Source organism: Trichoderma atroviride, chromosome 4 (assembly GCF_020647795.1).
Source record: "Trichoderma atroviride chromosome 4, complete sequence".
In the NCBI taxonomy this organism is placed as follows: Eukaryota; Fungi; Ascomycota; class Sordariomycetes; order Hypocreales; family Hypocreaceae; genus Trichoderma; species Trichoderma atroviride.
The window spans coordinates 2,597,861-2,612,196 of record NC_089403.1 but is presented as its reverse complement, the minus strand read 5'-3'; the positions used below and the strand labels follow the sequence as shown (position 1 = coordinate 2,612,196).

Below are 14,336 nucleotides of genomic sequence, written 5' to 3'. Positions count from 1 at the left end.
GCTTGGATGAAGGCTGGTTCCATTTTTAGCCTCACACGAGACTACATCTGTACTCAAGTTAGTGCTACAGTACTATTCAAATTAACTTAGTCCGCGCTCGTACAGAGGCAGACGAGATGAGTGCCGCATAGGTATACTTGACTATGGCCAACAAGCCATAAGGTACAATACAACTGTGGCTGGTTTAGAATGGCGCTACCGGCACTATTGCACGAGTGCCGCAAGTGTCTTTATTATGAGTATATCTTGCTTCCTCTTTAGGTACACAGTTTTCATTCTTTACACTCTTTGGTTCTTAAAAGAAGAAGGGCTCGTTGAGGATACTCCTAGGAGCATTTCTGCAATTGATTATCACTCAAGGGCCAAAGTCAAATCAACACATGCACTTTGTTCTCTATATGTGCCACAGCGCCGTAGGAGTCACCAAAGAATAAGGGTTCCATTACACAACTGCCCTTACACGGGTAGTTCAAAAATATCCGTGCATCACTTTGATGGTTTGTAAATGCTTCAGCGCGAAAACATGGCTACTGAAAGAACTTGTACAAAGGTACAGCATTTAGCTTACTAGTGCGGGTTGCAATTATCAATATTCCTGTAAGGATATTCGTCAGGAATAGCGAGCAACATAATGTTTGCCATGTTCCTCTCTCTTGTTTCTAAACTTCTTCGTCAGTGTTCCTGCGGACTGTATGTCCTATTTCTTGTGCGACATCTACTTGTATGCGCTCATCATCTGCCTTGGACCAATTATCGTATGCCATCATATTTTCTGATTAATTCTCTTGGTTAAGTTGACCGATTTACTAATATATTACAACTACTAGCCATTCGTTTCAAGCGGCTAATGCACGTACGTTGTATCAGCGACAAGGCACATATATCACAACGGTCTACATACCCTAGAAGCAAAATATTTTTTGAAGCTGTATCTAATCAAATGGCTAGTAAACATGTCATAAAAAAGCGCTGAATATACATTTTCCTGTTGAAATGTCCGAATACTACAACCAGGGCCATATTTTATTTCTACGTTGCAATATGATGTTGATTCTTTTTACTAATTCTATTACAATCACAATAGTATTGTGAACACGAGCTACACACAATCGGCCATCTATCTACCTATACATGCGCAATCTCATTTCTAGTGACACTTTAATTCTTGTCGCAGGGTGCTCAATGAATTTCCGCCTCTGTAAGCCTTTACAGAGGCATGAAGAGACTCACTGGAGGAGTGACTAGAGGAAATTCCCCATAGACTGTTTCCAGAACCCCCTTGACGCGCAAAGATATCCTGCTGTTTCATTGGCTGGAAAACTATCCATGTCTCAGTTGCCTCTCAAGGGAGGATTTACTACTTCCTACACTATTGCTGCGGCAATCCTCTGGTTTTGCAGAGCGGGACGGAACCTATAGTCCTGTGCTGTCTAATTGGCTAAAACTACGGAGATCCATCAGCCATGTTGTCTCATCTGTCCGCTTTGAAGGGATAGTCCGTTTTCCCACATTGCTGCGGCAGTCCTTGGGTCTTGTAGTAACTCTGGTTTGTTTTATCACGTCTAGATGGCTAGCCCGTAAACTGCCATAGGTATTTTGTTAACAATTTACATGTATTTTTGATAGATTGCTTCTGGTAAGGCAACCGATTTCAATTAGTGCATTGGCAATGGCGGTGACAATGGGCTTGCAGTAGATGATGGATCTACTGGAGCCAATGGCGTGATTGCATCTTGTGTTGCGTTTGGATCAGCTATATAGTAGCTGCTTTAGCTGCTACTTGGAGGAAGATATTTTCATGTTGTTGTGGATAAGACTTTGGGGTCATCGTTATGCCTATTTGAGCAGTATTGTGTACCGTGAGCCGATCTTTTTCTTTTGGTTTAATGTTTCAAAACATACTTGACCGGCGCTAGCTGCCTGTTGGAAGCATACTGGATCGCGGTTACTGCGCTTGTTTTACATGTAGAGGCGCTGGAATTGATTGTAACAAGTTGGATCTTTCTTAACGCTGTTTGGAATGAAAATGACGGCGCTAAAGGACTTGGCTTCGACTAATTTCATATGGTATGCGCTTAAGTTAGCCCCTGTATTCTGTTGAACAGTCTGGCGTGGCAAAGAAAGGTGTCGTTATGGTTCAATTGGATTGCTACTCTTGTTTGGTCTGTCTGAAGTTTCCAATAGCTGGTTATGGGCTAGTAGCACGTGTTTGACTGATCTTCAAGTACACTAGAAGCCTACCTAGGTGTAGTCTTTGAATAGGCCTTTAGTACCGCGTATGCCTCTAACTCGGGAGGTGATAATGCTACTAGAGTGGGCGTATCGATTGAACCAAGTCTTGACAATCTCTGCCTTGCATACTCCGTACTGATTATTAGTAGCGAGCTTTCAAGCGATTCCTGTTCGAATACTAGTAACACACGACCGTTGAAACTAGCCATTTGATGGTTAAACGCTAAAGTATGCCAAGCTTTGTGATCATCCCAGTCAAGACGTTACATATGTAGTCTAGTAAAGATTGTTTTGAAACAGGAGCCGTTATGTGCCGTGCGGCCCAAACCGCGACCCTGTCTTGAAGGGCAAGTAGCGGTTGGCGATATTCAGGCACGGCCTTCTTAGTGATGGCGCTAACGGGAAGATAACATTAACAGTAACGGTTGACGTGAGACAGCGGTTGGATTTTATGATAGATCACAACTCGGCGTTGTAGAGCTTGTATAGAAGGAGTTTAGTGCCGAAACATACTGTACTCTGTTTATCCTTGTGACTTTGGAGGCAGTGTGGAAATATTGATGTGACGCGTTGATTTCGAATGGTATTCGGGATTTATCCATCTTGTAAGCGCAGACCAGTGGCAAGGTAGCCGGATTAGGCTGGATATACCGGAGCGACTCGAGATGAGTAAATGATTTTGAAGAAGAGTATTGGCTCTTGTTGATTCGGACTCTGTCATTAGCTAGTTCAAAAGGATTTCAATCATAATTCGACTGTGGCGTAGGCCGTGCATAACATTTGTGATGGCATCTCAAATGCCTTGCCTTGTTGCTGGATTATTTGGGCCTTGTTGTCGCAGACATGTCGGAATGTCTTTGGGGGGGATACTAGCAGCTAGGCCTATAAACCGACTATAACTTGCCAAGGGGCTGGATGAAGACTAGGAAACGCCTAGTGCTGGGGGCATTGTCTCCAACTACAGCCACCGATAATATAGCAGTCTTCAACTTAAACGCCACTACCCTTGTACAGAGCTTTGATGTTTCAAACTCCTTTTACATCTCGATGGTGCCCCTATTCATAATTGTTTCAAAGTCATGAGAGTGACATACCCTCTGTATAAGAATATTCTTGTGACATCCAAGCTTCTCTTCTTCTCGACGGTCGCGTTGGAATTCCACATGATTTAAGCGTACCTGAGCAAAACATTTCGGAGATTCAGAGTAACAAGCGTTACGCATCCATAATTCAACCATGATTGTGTGTTTCTAGTACTGGTAACAGAACAAGGGGTTGAAGCTCGGTGGACTGGGCCAGATCAATCATCAATCTTCGACGTAGTATCTCTAGGCGGTAACACTGAGTGTATACTGCAAGTATCATTGGCAAGCATGCTTTAACGCTGTGCCAGATGGTATTTCGCCTGCCACAAAAATCACAATACCAGTTAATCCTAGCTCATCTTATAGAACCGCATGTAGTATCATTTACCGAAAACACTCAGAGTCAAATCAAAACAAGCATAATTACTTTCCGGTTAGACGCCAAGCTAGACGGATACCAATCGAATCATGCCTGAGATCCTAGAGATGTAATCACTGGAGAATTGTGAGCGCGAATCCCTATTCAGGATTACCCAGGCCATGAAAATCTTTGTCGTCGTACGATTCGGTGGATGAAGGAATGTAGCTAGTGAGTAGATTCTCGGACGTACTTCCACTAGGGAAGGCTCATGAGCACGTCTGAGACTCACAACATTGCTTGACACCGCCGCATACAGCTAATTCACTAATTGTACCTTTCAAACGATACGAGACACTCGCGCTTGTCAAATGCCTTTCAATCTATGCTAGTATAACGGCCGATGATATTTGGGAACATGATGTCGTTTAACCTTCTCTACAATTTTATAAATATGCTTATGAGTGTTCAAAATATCCCTATGACATCCTCAATGTAAGTTACTATCATCGACAACTCACCCAATACAATCATTTCGATATGGCCGTTCTCAGCAAGCTGCTGCCTGTGGCAGCCGTTATGTTCGGTTGCGTGAATCCCGCTACCGCTTTAGCTGTTCCTGAGCGTGGGCAGAGATGGGACGTCCATTACCACGTAAGCCTTAACTCTCGTTTGAACTCGAAGGGTTTCCCCCCCGATGTAAGTATTTCAAGGATTGATGACGTGTGTTTTCTCAATCTAATATTTGGCAGGCCGCATGAGGCTGGTAGAAATGCATCGGCAGTTCTAGCGGAGCGAGGGGAGGAACACGACGCCGATTGTGACTGTCAAGTTCACACAGTCATATTGACGCAGAAGGATTACGACCGGATTCAGAGTGAGGGTGAAGGACATCCAAGCCCGTCTACTCATGGAAAGACTAGTGAAAACGGCAACCATAACGAGAGAGGCGGGAGTGGAGAGTACAAGGAGAGTGCAAAGTACTACAGCGAGAATGGTACGAGTGGAGAGTACAGGGAGAGTGCCAAATACAGCGACAATGGTGCAAGTGTAGAGCATAGAGCGAGTGGAAAGTATGGAGGAAGTGGAAACCACTACGAGAATGGAACTTATGGAGGAAGTGGAAACCACTACGAGAATGGAACTTATGGAGGAAGTGGAAGATACGAGGAGAACGACAACTATGGCGAGAGTGGAAGATACGAGGAGAACGACAACTACGGCGAGAGTGGAAGATACGAAGAGATTGGCCAGCATGGAGAGATTGACAATTATGGTGGAAGATACAAAGAGGTTGGAAAGTATGGAGCGAATGGAAACCACGGAGAGAACGAAAAATACGGAGAGAATGGCAATTACGGCGACAATGGATATTACGGCAAGAATGTGGATGGCATAGCCGACCAAGGCCCTCCAGGCCCTCCAGGCCCTCAAGGTCCTCCAGGTCCTCCAGGCCCCCAGGGCAATCGTGGTCCCCAAGGTTATACAGGCACCAAGGGTGACCAGGGTACTCAAGGACCTCAAGGTCTAACTGGTTCTCAAGGCCCCGCGGGCAGTCGTGGTCCCCAAGGTTTTACAGGCCCCAAGGGTGACCAGGGTATTCAAGGGTTTCCAGGTGCAACTGGTTCTCAAGGCCCCCAGGGCAATCGTGGTCCCCAAGGTTTTACAGGCCCCAAGGGTGACCAGGGTAATCAAGGGCCTCAAGGTCTAACTGGTTCTCAAGGCCCCGCGGGCAATCGTGGTCCCCAAGGTCTTACAGGCCCTGCTGGCCCTACTGGAGCAGATGGTGCTGTAGGCCCTGTTGGCCCTGTTGGCCCTGTTGGCCCTGTTGGCCCAGCTGGAGCAGATGGAGCAGATGGTGCTGTAGGTCCTGCTGGCCCTGCCGGCGCGGATGGTGCTGTAGGTCCTGTTGGCCCTGTTGGCCCTGTTGGCCCAGCTGGAGCAGATGGAGCAGATGGTGCTGTAGGTCCTGCTGGCCCTGCCGGCGCGGATGGTGCTGTTGGTCCTGTTGGTCCTGCCGGCGCGGACGGTGCTGTTGGTCCTACCGGCGATGCCGGTCCTGAAGGTCCCATTGGCCCAGCTGGTCCCGCCGGCGCAGATGGAGCTGTAGGTCCTGCCGGTCCTGTTGGTCCGACCGGCGATGCTGGTCCCGAAGGCCCTGCCGGCGCGGACGGTGCTGTAGGCCCTGTAGGCCCTGCCGGACCTGCCGGCGATGTTGGTCCTACTGGCGATGCCGGTCCTGAAGGTCCTGCTGGCCCAGCTGGTCCTGCTGGCGCAGATGGAGCTGTAGGTCCAACTGGAGCAGACGGAGCAGACGGAGCAGATGGAGCTCCTGGCCCTGCCGGCCCTGCCGGCCCTGCCGGTCCCGCCGGCGCAGATGGTGCTGTCGGCCCTGAAGGTCCTATTGGCCCAGCTGGAGCAGATGGAACAGATGGAGCAGACGGAGCCGTTGGCCCTGCTGGTCCCGCCGGACCTATAGGACCTGCAGGCCCAGCTGGAGCAGATGGAGCTGTAGGTCCTGCCGGCCCTGCCGGCGCAGATGGTGCTGTCGGACCTGTAGGTCCTGCCGGTCCTGTTGGTCCGACCGGCGATGCTGGTCCCGAAGGTCCTGCCGGCGCGGACGGTGCTGTAGGCCCTGCTGGCCCTGCCGGGCCTGCCGGCGATGTTGGTCCTACTGGCGATCCCGGTCCTGAAGGTCCTGCTGGCCCTGCCGGCGCGGACGGTGCTGTAGGCCCTGCTGGCCCTGTAGGCCCTGCCGGCGATGTTGGTCCTGCTGGCGACGCCGGTCCTGAAGGTCCAGCTGGCCCTGCCGGCGCGGACGGTGCTGTAGGTCCTGCTGGCCCAGCTGGAGCAGACGGAGCAGATGGAGCAGACGGAGCTGTTGGCCCTGCTGGCCCCGCTGGCCCTGCCGGCCCTGCTGGCCCTGCCGGCGCAGATGGAACAGATGGAACAGATGGAGCTGTTGGCCCCGCTGGCCCTGCTGGCCCTGCTGGTGCAGATGGAGCTGTCGGTCCTGCTGGCCCTGCTGGCCCTGCCGGCGCAGATGGAACAGATGGAGCAGATGGAGCTGTAGGTCCTGCTGGCCCTGCTGGCCCTGCTGGCGCAGATGGAGCTGTCGGTCCTGCTGGTCCCGCCGGTGCAGATGGAGCTGTCGGTCCTGCTGGCCCTGCTGGTCCTACCGGTCCTACCGGTCCTCAAGGTCCTCAAGGACCGCAGGGTGATATTGCCGACTATGATTATCTTAGCTGCTTTACGTCGCCCGGTGACTCAACGAATGGCCTGGCGGCACCCTTTGCCACTTTCGTCGAAACAGTTTCTATTGATGACTGCGCCACCCAGTGCGCTACGATCCGTCCTGGTAACCCTGCCCTGTACTTCTCACTGGCAACAGTAGCTGGAGATTCCGTCTGCTCATGCGGAGACGCGCTTGCGGCCGATGCTACCGCTAACGACGGCCATAACATATGCAATACGCAATGCACTTTCACGGGTCAAAGCGGTCGCCCAGTCTTTTGTGGTGGCGCAGGCGTGGTATCCGTCTTTGCTTCAGTTTAGGTTCAGGTCGTAGATGGACTTCAAGCAATAGCCCTAATATTTCCAGTCTTTGCCTAGTAGCGTGTTAGTCTACGTCAAATACATGTACGATGAGGGAGAATACGTTGTCTTTTGAATGTGTGAAGATGATTGTATCGATTCATGAAAAACCTGTGTGTCTTTGTTTGAAGAAGGAAGTCTGCACATTTCTGGTCAAACGAAGTGCATCGACCTTGGCGTGGCGATGAGATCACGTGAGCAATCACCAGGCTTAATACTAGTATGATAAGAAGCTTCGTGGAAGAGGACGTAGGCATCATTACGTAGATAGACATTTGACTTTGTTCATTTGCCGCTACGAATAAGGTAACTTTTGAAATTTAATGTGTACCCATATGGTCGGTATAAATTCAATGGCTGCTGAAATTAGACGAACTGGAGCCTTTGAAGCGATTCGCGTCTCCGTGTAAGGTACAGACAGGTACATGGGGAGTGACCGGCAAAACTTCGGCTACGGCAGATGGAGCTCCCTTTCTCACTGTAGATGCCTACCTAGCACCGTCACTGCTGGCCGCAGCTCAGCTTCATTCTTGGAGCATTATCGGGCATGATTATGAATGGGCAGAATCAAAATCTGTCCTGCTATTCGCTCTTTTTTTGCCACCTGAACTCGGTCTTTAGCATTTGCTGCTTTCTAATCGCCTCTGCGGACCTTTGTGGATGATCGTTCGACCCTGGTCGTTTCTTGAAGACGTCACGCATTATGTCGAGCAAGGCGGCTCTGAAGGCCATCAACGAGGCAGTCCGCCAACAGAAGTTTGACGAGGCTATTGAAAAGGCCCAAGAATTTTTGAAAAAGGAGCCCAAAAACCACCAGGGGTACGGTAGATCTTCTGACCAACAGCATCTTGGCCTCCACGATTGCTAACTACCTCTTCAGACACATTTTCTTGGCTTTTGCGTTGGATAAGAAAAACAAGTATGATGAAGCTGAATGCATATACAAATCAGCAGCTTCACTGCGTCCTCAGGATGCTCAGGCTTGGCAGGGCCTGATCAAATTGTACGAGAAGCAGTCGACCAAGAAGCTGAGAGAATACCAGGATGCAGTGGTGCATCTGGCTCCCATCTTCCATCAGGCGGAAGAATTGTACAAATGCCAGGAACTTGTTGATAAATATGTTGACTTTGTACGAGTTCAAGGCGATCAAGTACAGTATGCCGATGCCCTGTGGATCAGGCTTCCCGAGAGTCCCCTCTACCCAATATTAGAGGGCTATTTTCCCCATCCTGCCAAGACTTATGAAAGCATTGCTCATATCATCGAAACTTTTGAGAAGAAGCGTATTAATACCCTTATTGGAGAACGGCGGACCAGACTGGGCGCGAAATTGAGTGAAGTCACTCTGGAAGTGAAGCGGGAAGTCTACAGCCAAAGCAAGTTGGAACACATTTATCGACAGCTCATCAACTGGACAACGGACGATGACCTGCGGCGGACTTATGAAGAAAAATTACTTCAGTACTGCTACGACTGTGTTGCTGTATTGCCTGCCGGGCCAACCAAGGTTGAGGCGCAAGAGAAAGTTCTCGGATTGGCGAATGACATGGTTGTCATCAAGCACCCCTTTCGGCTTGCTTGGGATGTAGCCATCAATTGGCAAGACAAGAAGGAGATTCGCGACTACGACGTGGAACTTCTCAGAAGATACTGCAACTTTTTTCCAGAGAGTGATTTGTACAAGATTATCACTGCATACTTGACAAGCGACTTTTCTCCTTTCGCAGCTCCTCCAGCAGACAAGGCGCAGACTCCCGCACCTGCTGAGGGAGAAACTTCTGAAGATAGCGACGAAGATGATGGCGGCGTGCCGACCTTTGTAGTCCCACTGACTGAAGAAGACCGGCTATTAATGATGACTGATGGTATCACCAGTTCTGAATCTGCCTTTGGCTATAGATTAGCGGGACAGTACTTTCTGCGATCCGGAGAATACGAGACGAACGTGGAGTTGATGCGCAAGGCTATCCCATACCTCGACAAGCAAAAGCTGAAAATCGGATTGGCATATGAAAATACAGAGGATGCGTATTCCATCTGCCTGGCAACTGCTCTCATCTACTACCAGTCTCCAAGGCATCATCGAGAAGCCAAAAGCCTGTTTGATACAATTTTGGAGCACGACAAGAGTTCAACTCCCGCCCTGATCGGTGTCGGACTCATATTCGAAGAGGAAGAAGAGTATGAAGAAGCAATTGACTTCCTTAGTCGTGCATTGGCTCGAGATGCTTCAAATCTCCGAGTCAAATCTGAAGCTGCCTGGGTCAAAGCTCTTAAGGGAGACTGGCAAACAGCTCGGGATGATCTGCAAGAATGCCTGGAGCCCTTGGAAAAGCAGGGCAGTACAGCCAAAGAACTGCTGGCTGATACCCAGTACCGAATTGGAATGTGCATTTGGAACTTGGAGACTGATAAACAGGCCCGAAGGCGGAGAAAGGGCGATTGCGCCTATGCCTACTGGCTAAGCGCTTTAAACAACAACTTGAACCATGCCTCAACATATACTAGCTTGGGCATCTTTTACAGCGACTACGCCAAAGACAAGAAGCGGGCACGACGATGCTTCCAAAAAGCCTTGGAGTTATCATCATCAGAAGTAACGGCTGCTGAACGTTTGGCGCGCTCCTTTGCAGATGATGGTGACTGGGACCGTGTGGAATTGGTTGCTCAGCGGATCGTCGACTCCGGCAAGGTGAAACCTCCTCCAGGATCGAAACGAAAGGGAATCAGTTGGCCCTTCGCGGCGCTAGGTGTTGCAGAGTTGAACAAGCAAGAATTCCACAAATCTATTGTGTCTTTCCAGGCAGCACTCCGTATCTCACCAAACGACTACCACTCATGGGTTGGTCTTGGCGAAAGCTATCACAGCTCTGGTCGCTACATTGCAGCGACTAAAGCCATTCTCAACGCCAAGAAGCTGGAAGAGGACTCGAAAGAAGATGTTTCCGGCGACACTTGGTTTACCAATTATATGCTTGCAAACATTAAGCGCGAATTGGGCGAGTTTGACGAATCTATTACGCTTTATCAAGTTGTCCTAGAGACACACGGTGAAGAGGAGGGAGTAGTTCTTGCACTTATGCAAACAATGGTGGATAATGCTGTTACCAGTGTGGATAAGGGCCTGTTTGGAAAAGCTATTCATCTTGCTATAGACGTCATCAAGTTTGCTGCAGAGAAGAGCGGCAGCGTGTTGGACACTTTTAACTTTTGGAAGAGCATCGCTGAGGCTTGCTCCATCTTTACATCGGTCCAGAGCCGAGTGCTGGATTTCCCCCTAGATTCCATCAGGTCCCTGTTGGAATCGAGGCCCCAGGAGGCCTTTGATGTGTTGTCCGGCGTCGATAAAGTTGGCACCGATATCGATTACAAAAAAGTCGCCACGGACGATCACTTTGGTCCCGAGCTTGCAATGTGCTTGCATGCAGCTATTTTGAGCTACAAACAGGCCATCCATGTGTCGTTGAACGATATCCACGCACAAGCCGTGGCCTACTATAACCTTGGATGGGCCGAGTATCGAGCGCACGCTTGCATGCCATCACATCTGCGGAAAAAGGCAAATCAATACATCAGGGCTGCTGTTAGAGCATTCAAACGCTCAATTGAGCTGGAAGCCAGCAATGCAGACTTCTGGAACGCCTTGGGAGTGGTGACAAGTGATATTAACGCAGAAATATCGCAGCACGCCTTTGTCCGAAGCTTGTATTTGAATGAGCGTAGTCCTGTGTCGTGGACAAACTTGGGGACTCTGGCTCTGCTCTCGGGTGATGTCAAGCTTGCCAATGAGAATTTTACGAGGGCTCAGTCAAATGACCCGGATTATGCGCATGCCTGGCTTGGTCAAGGATTTGTGGCGCTGCTGTGTGGTGAGGCAAAGGAAGCCAGAGGACTTTTCACGCATGCCATGGAAATTTCAGAATCCTCGTCACTGCCCGCACGCCGCCACTATTCATCTTCGCTGTTTGACCACATTTTGACGGCTCCGCTCAACTTGAATGTGGCATCGTTAATTCAGCCTCTCTTTGCTGTTAATCAAGTCCAGAGCCTGCGCCCCGAGGATTTAACATTCCTACATCTTGGCACCCTTTTACAAGAGCGCACGGGTGAACACTCTCGCGCAGTCAAGACTCTTGAGAAGATTTGCGCAAAGGCGGAAGCTGACTACGAAAAGACAGAGTCTGCAGATGACCTCGCAAGATTTACACTAGCTAGGATTGATCTTGCACGAGCATATCTCGCCTCTGGGCTCTACGAGCAGGCCGTTGAATGCGGTGAAATGGCACTGCAGCTGAGCGGCGAAGAGAATGAGAATGAGTTGACAAGTGAGCAGCGCAAAAAGGCCAGGTTGTCGGCCCATTTGACTGTTGGCTTGGCTCAATACTATTTGAAGAATTACAACGAGGCAGAAAGCTATTTCGAGTCAGCCTTGGAAGAATCAGACAACAACCCCGATGCGACCTGCTTGCTAGCTCAGGTCCTGTGGGCACAGGGCACTGACGATGCAAAGGAAAAGGCTCGCGGGGCTCTCTTTGAAGTCATTGAATCGCATCCTAACCATGTACAAAGCGTGCTGCTCTTGGGAGTCATTGCCCTGCTGGACCAAGACGAGGCAAGCTTGGAAGCCGTAGTAGAAGAGCTCCAAGGCCTTCAAACCAACGACAAGGTCACCGCCACAGAACAGTCTCGCATTGGCCAAGTTTTGCGAGCCGTGGCCACTTTTGGTGAAGGCAAGACTGAACAAGATAAGATCTCCCAAGTCCAGAACGACATCATGCTCTTCCCCCATCTCCCGCATGGCTGGTCTTCTCTTGCCGAGGCGGTGGGCGAAGACGGTGACTATGCGGCCCAGGTGTCGCTGAAGGTTGCCGCGAGGGGCATTCCACCGCGGGGAGAATTGGAAGCTCAGGACTTGGCAAAGGCGTATTCGTGCACGGGCAGGGTTGCAGATGCGCAGAAGGCGGCGTTTTTGGCGCCGTGGGAGGTGTCTGGATGGAATGCTTTGGAAGCCGGTGTTAAGGGTATTTGAATAGTATGAGTATAGAGGACATGTTATGACGAGTATTGCGTCAGAGTCTGTGAAGGAACGACTGTTCACAGATGTATGTATGTTATACAGGGGAAGGGTATTTGTACGACACTACGATGTGTACTTACCGTATAGATTCTTTATATTCTAGCAAAGAAGATACATGACGAAATAGAAAGGGGGTATCAAAAAGCAATTTGGTCTCCAGACCCAATCCAGGCCCTCATCGCGGCCGGTCAGCTCCCACGCTCTCCTTCAGCCTCGCCAGTCTGCCCTCCATCCACGTCTCGTGCCACGCATCAATCTTGCCTCCCAACAGCGTGCACGTCTCTGGCGTCAGAAGCACCGTCCCTCTGGCCACGACAGCTCCAGCCTTGAGCAAAATCTTCTCCCCAATGTGCGTCTTTCCGATTCCAATCCCGTTTATGCGCCTCAGTTCCACGGCAAAGACCCGTTTGCCCTGTCTATCCTGCAGCACCAACCTATGCACGGCGTTTGCTCCCCCCGTAGTTATAGCAGCAGCAGCCGGACGAGACGCCTGAGTCTGCTGGGCCGTCGAAGAAGCGTCTGCCTCGTTGTCGCCGTCTTCAGGGGCAACCACCCGAATGACTTGCCTCCCGCGAGTGCGCTCCCCGCGCTCAATGGCCTCGAGCTCTTCGACCTGCTCCCAGCGACTGAGGCTCAGATTCTCAATGTCGATGACTTGGACGTGGGTGTTTTGCGCGAGATTCGTCTCCTTTACGGTTGCGGCATCGATGTTTGCCGGGAAAACAGGCGCTGAAGGGTCGATGATGGCGGAGGAGGTGTTTGTCAGGTCGGATGCGAGAAGACGGGCTTTGGCGGTTGCGAGGAGGGATGGGATTGGTGGGGGAGGCGAGCGGGCGGTTGTGAGGGTTGTGAGAAAGGTCTGGGAGGGAGGGGGGAGGAATTGAGCGAGGATGGCTCTTTGGAGCTGGGGGATGAGGTCCATTGAGTTGATTGTTTTGCTGTGGCTGGTTTTGTCGATTGTGGAGGGATGGAGTTGAGGTTGAGGTTGAAGCTTGTGAAATTTCCAGAAATGACGTACGGGTATCGATTAGTGGGCGGGAGACCCCTGTAATGGCCTACCTGATAGCTGGGTAGGCGCTAACGGTCGTGGTGTTGGGGCTTTCTCTATACGACTTGATGGACTTATAAGCAATCTCTAATACATGTATGTAATATTCAGGTCTACTATAACATAAATTCGTGAAAGTATCAAGTTACATCGCTTTCGCTTCTTGGGGGATTTCAATTGATCATCAATGTCCTCAAAATTTACCCCTTAACGCGTAATTTCCTTCATTCATTGCTTTGTACATAGCTTGTCTGATAACAGTGGAAGCTTGCCTGATTCATAAAGCTTTTTCTTCAAGCCACTCGATGTAGTTGCGCAATCGATTCATTCTTTGTCAGTGCTTGGTCCGGATCACTTTTCCCTCGATTAACTTTGTCATGATGATTTATTCCCCCGATGATTGTGCTGGCTGGACAGGTTGTTCCCATTGCTCCCTCTGCAGCTTTCGTTGTTCAGTCCATTCACAACTAATGAGTTTATTAAGAGCCTGAAGAATATCAAGCCCCAAATCCACGCAGCAGCAATAGAAACTTCATGTCATGATATAGACGCCATAATACTACCGCATACGATCTAATGAAAAGTATGTTAGCATCCAATATCATTGCTAGCCAGGGCATCTGCAAGATGACTTACCAAATAATCACCTGTGACCAGATACATATATCCAGTAGTCACCGGCGACCCGCAGTCGGTCTTCTCTGCTTGTATTGGATCACCATTCCCGAAGCCAGAAACTTGACAAACTTGGCGTGATTTGCCTTCATGAGCGGCTTCGTGAACCCGTGAGCGGTCATTTCAGTCGTGCCAATCTGTCCGGTCGTAAAAGAGCCCTGCAACTTGATGGGGCTTTAGTGTCTGCACGGCACCATCTGGATACAAGGCAAGTTCTGGATATCCCGAGTCCGCTGATGGTCCATTTGTATTGAATATCGATGTGC

The 14,336-nt window shown here is 49.9% G+C and overlaps 3 protein-coding genes across 3 annotated transcripts; 2 read left to right on the top strand and 1 right to left on the bottom strand.

Moving 5' to 3' along the window:
• Window positions 1-4,147: 4,147 nt before the first annotated feature.
• Window positions 4,148-7,404, top strand: TrAtP1_008189 (uncharacterized protein). The gene is made up of 2 exons (XM_066113816.1): window positions 4,148-5,785; window positions 6,191-7,404. Exons 1-2 carry the CDS (start codon window positions 4,216-4,218, stop codon window positions 7,228-7,230), a joined length of 2,610 nt encoding a protein of 869 aa, XP_065969904.1. The 5' UTR covers window positions 4,148-4,215; the 3' UTR covers window positions 7,231-7,404.
• A 154-nt stretch (window positions 7,405-7,558) lies between these two features.
• TrAtP1_008188 (uncharacterized protein) lies at window positions 7,559-13,348 on the top strand. The gene is made up of 2 exons (XM_014086583.2): window positions 7,559-8,088; window positions 8,150-13,348. The coding sequence occupies exons 1-2, from the start codon at window positions 7,973-7,975 to the stop codon at window positions 12,297-12,299; spliced, it is 4,266 nt and encodes a 1,421-aa protein (XP_013942058.1). The 5' UTR covers window positions 7,559-7,972; the 3' UTR covers window positions 12,300-13,348.
• TrAtP1_008187 (uncharacterized protein) lies at window positions 12,523-13,269 on the bottom strand (the record flags this gene model as incomplete). Its single annotated transcript, XM_014086582.2, has 1 exon — window positions 12,523-13,269. The coding sequence occupies one exon, from the start codon at window positions 13,267-13,269 to the stop codon at window positions 12,523-12,525; it is 747 nt and encodes a 248-aa protein (XP_013942057.1).
• Window positions 13,349-14,336: the final 988 nt, after the last annotated feature.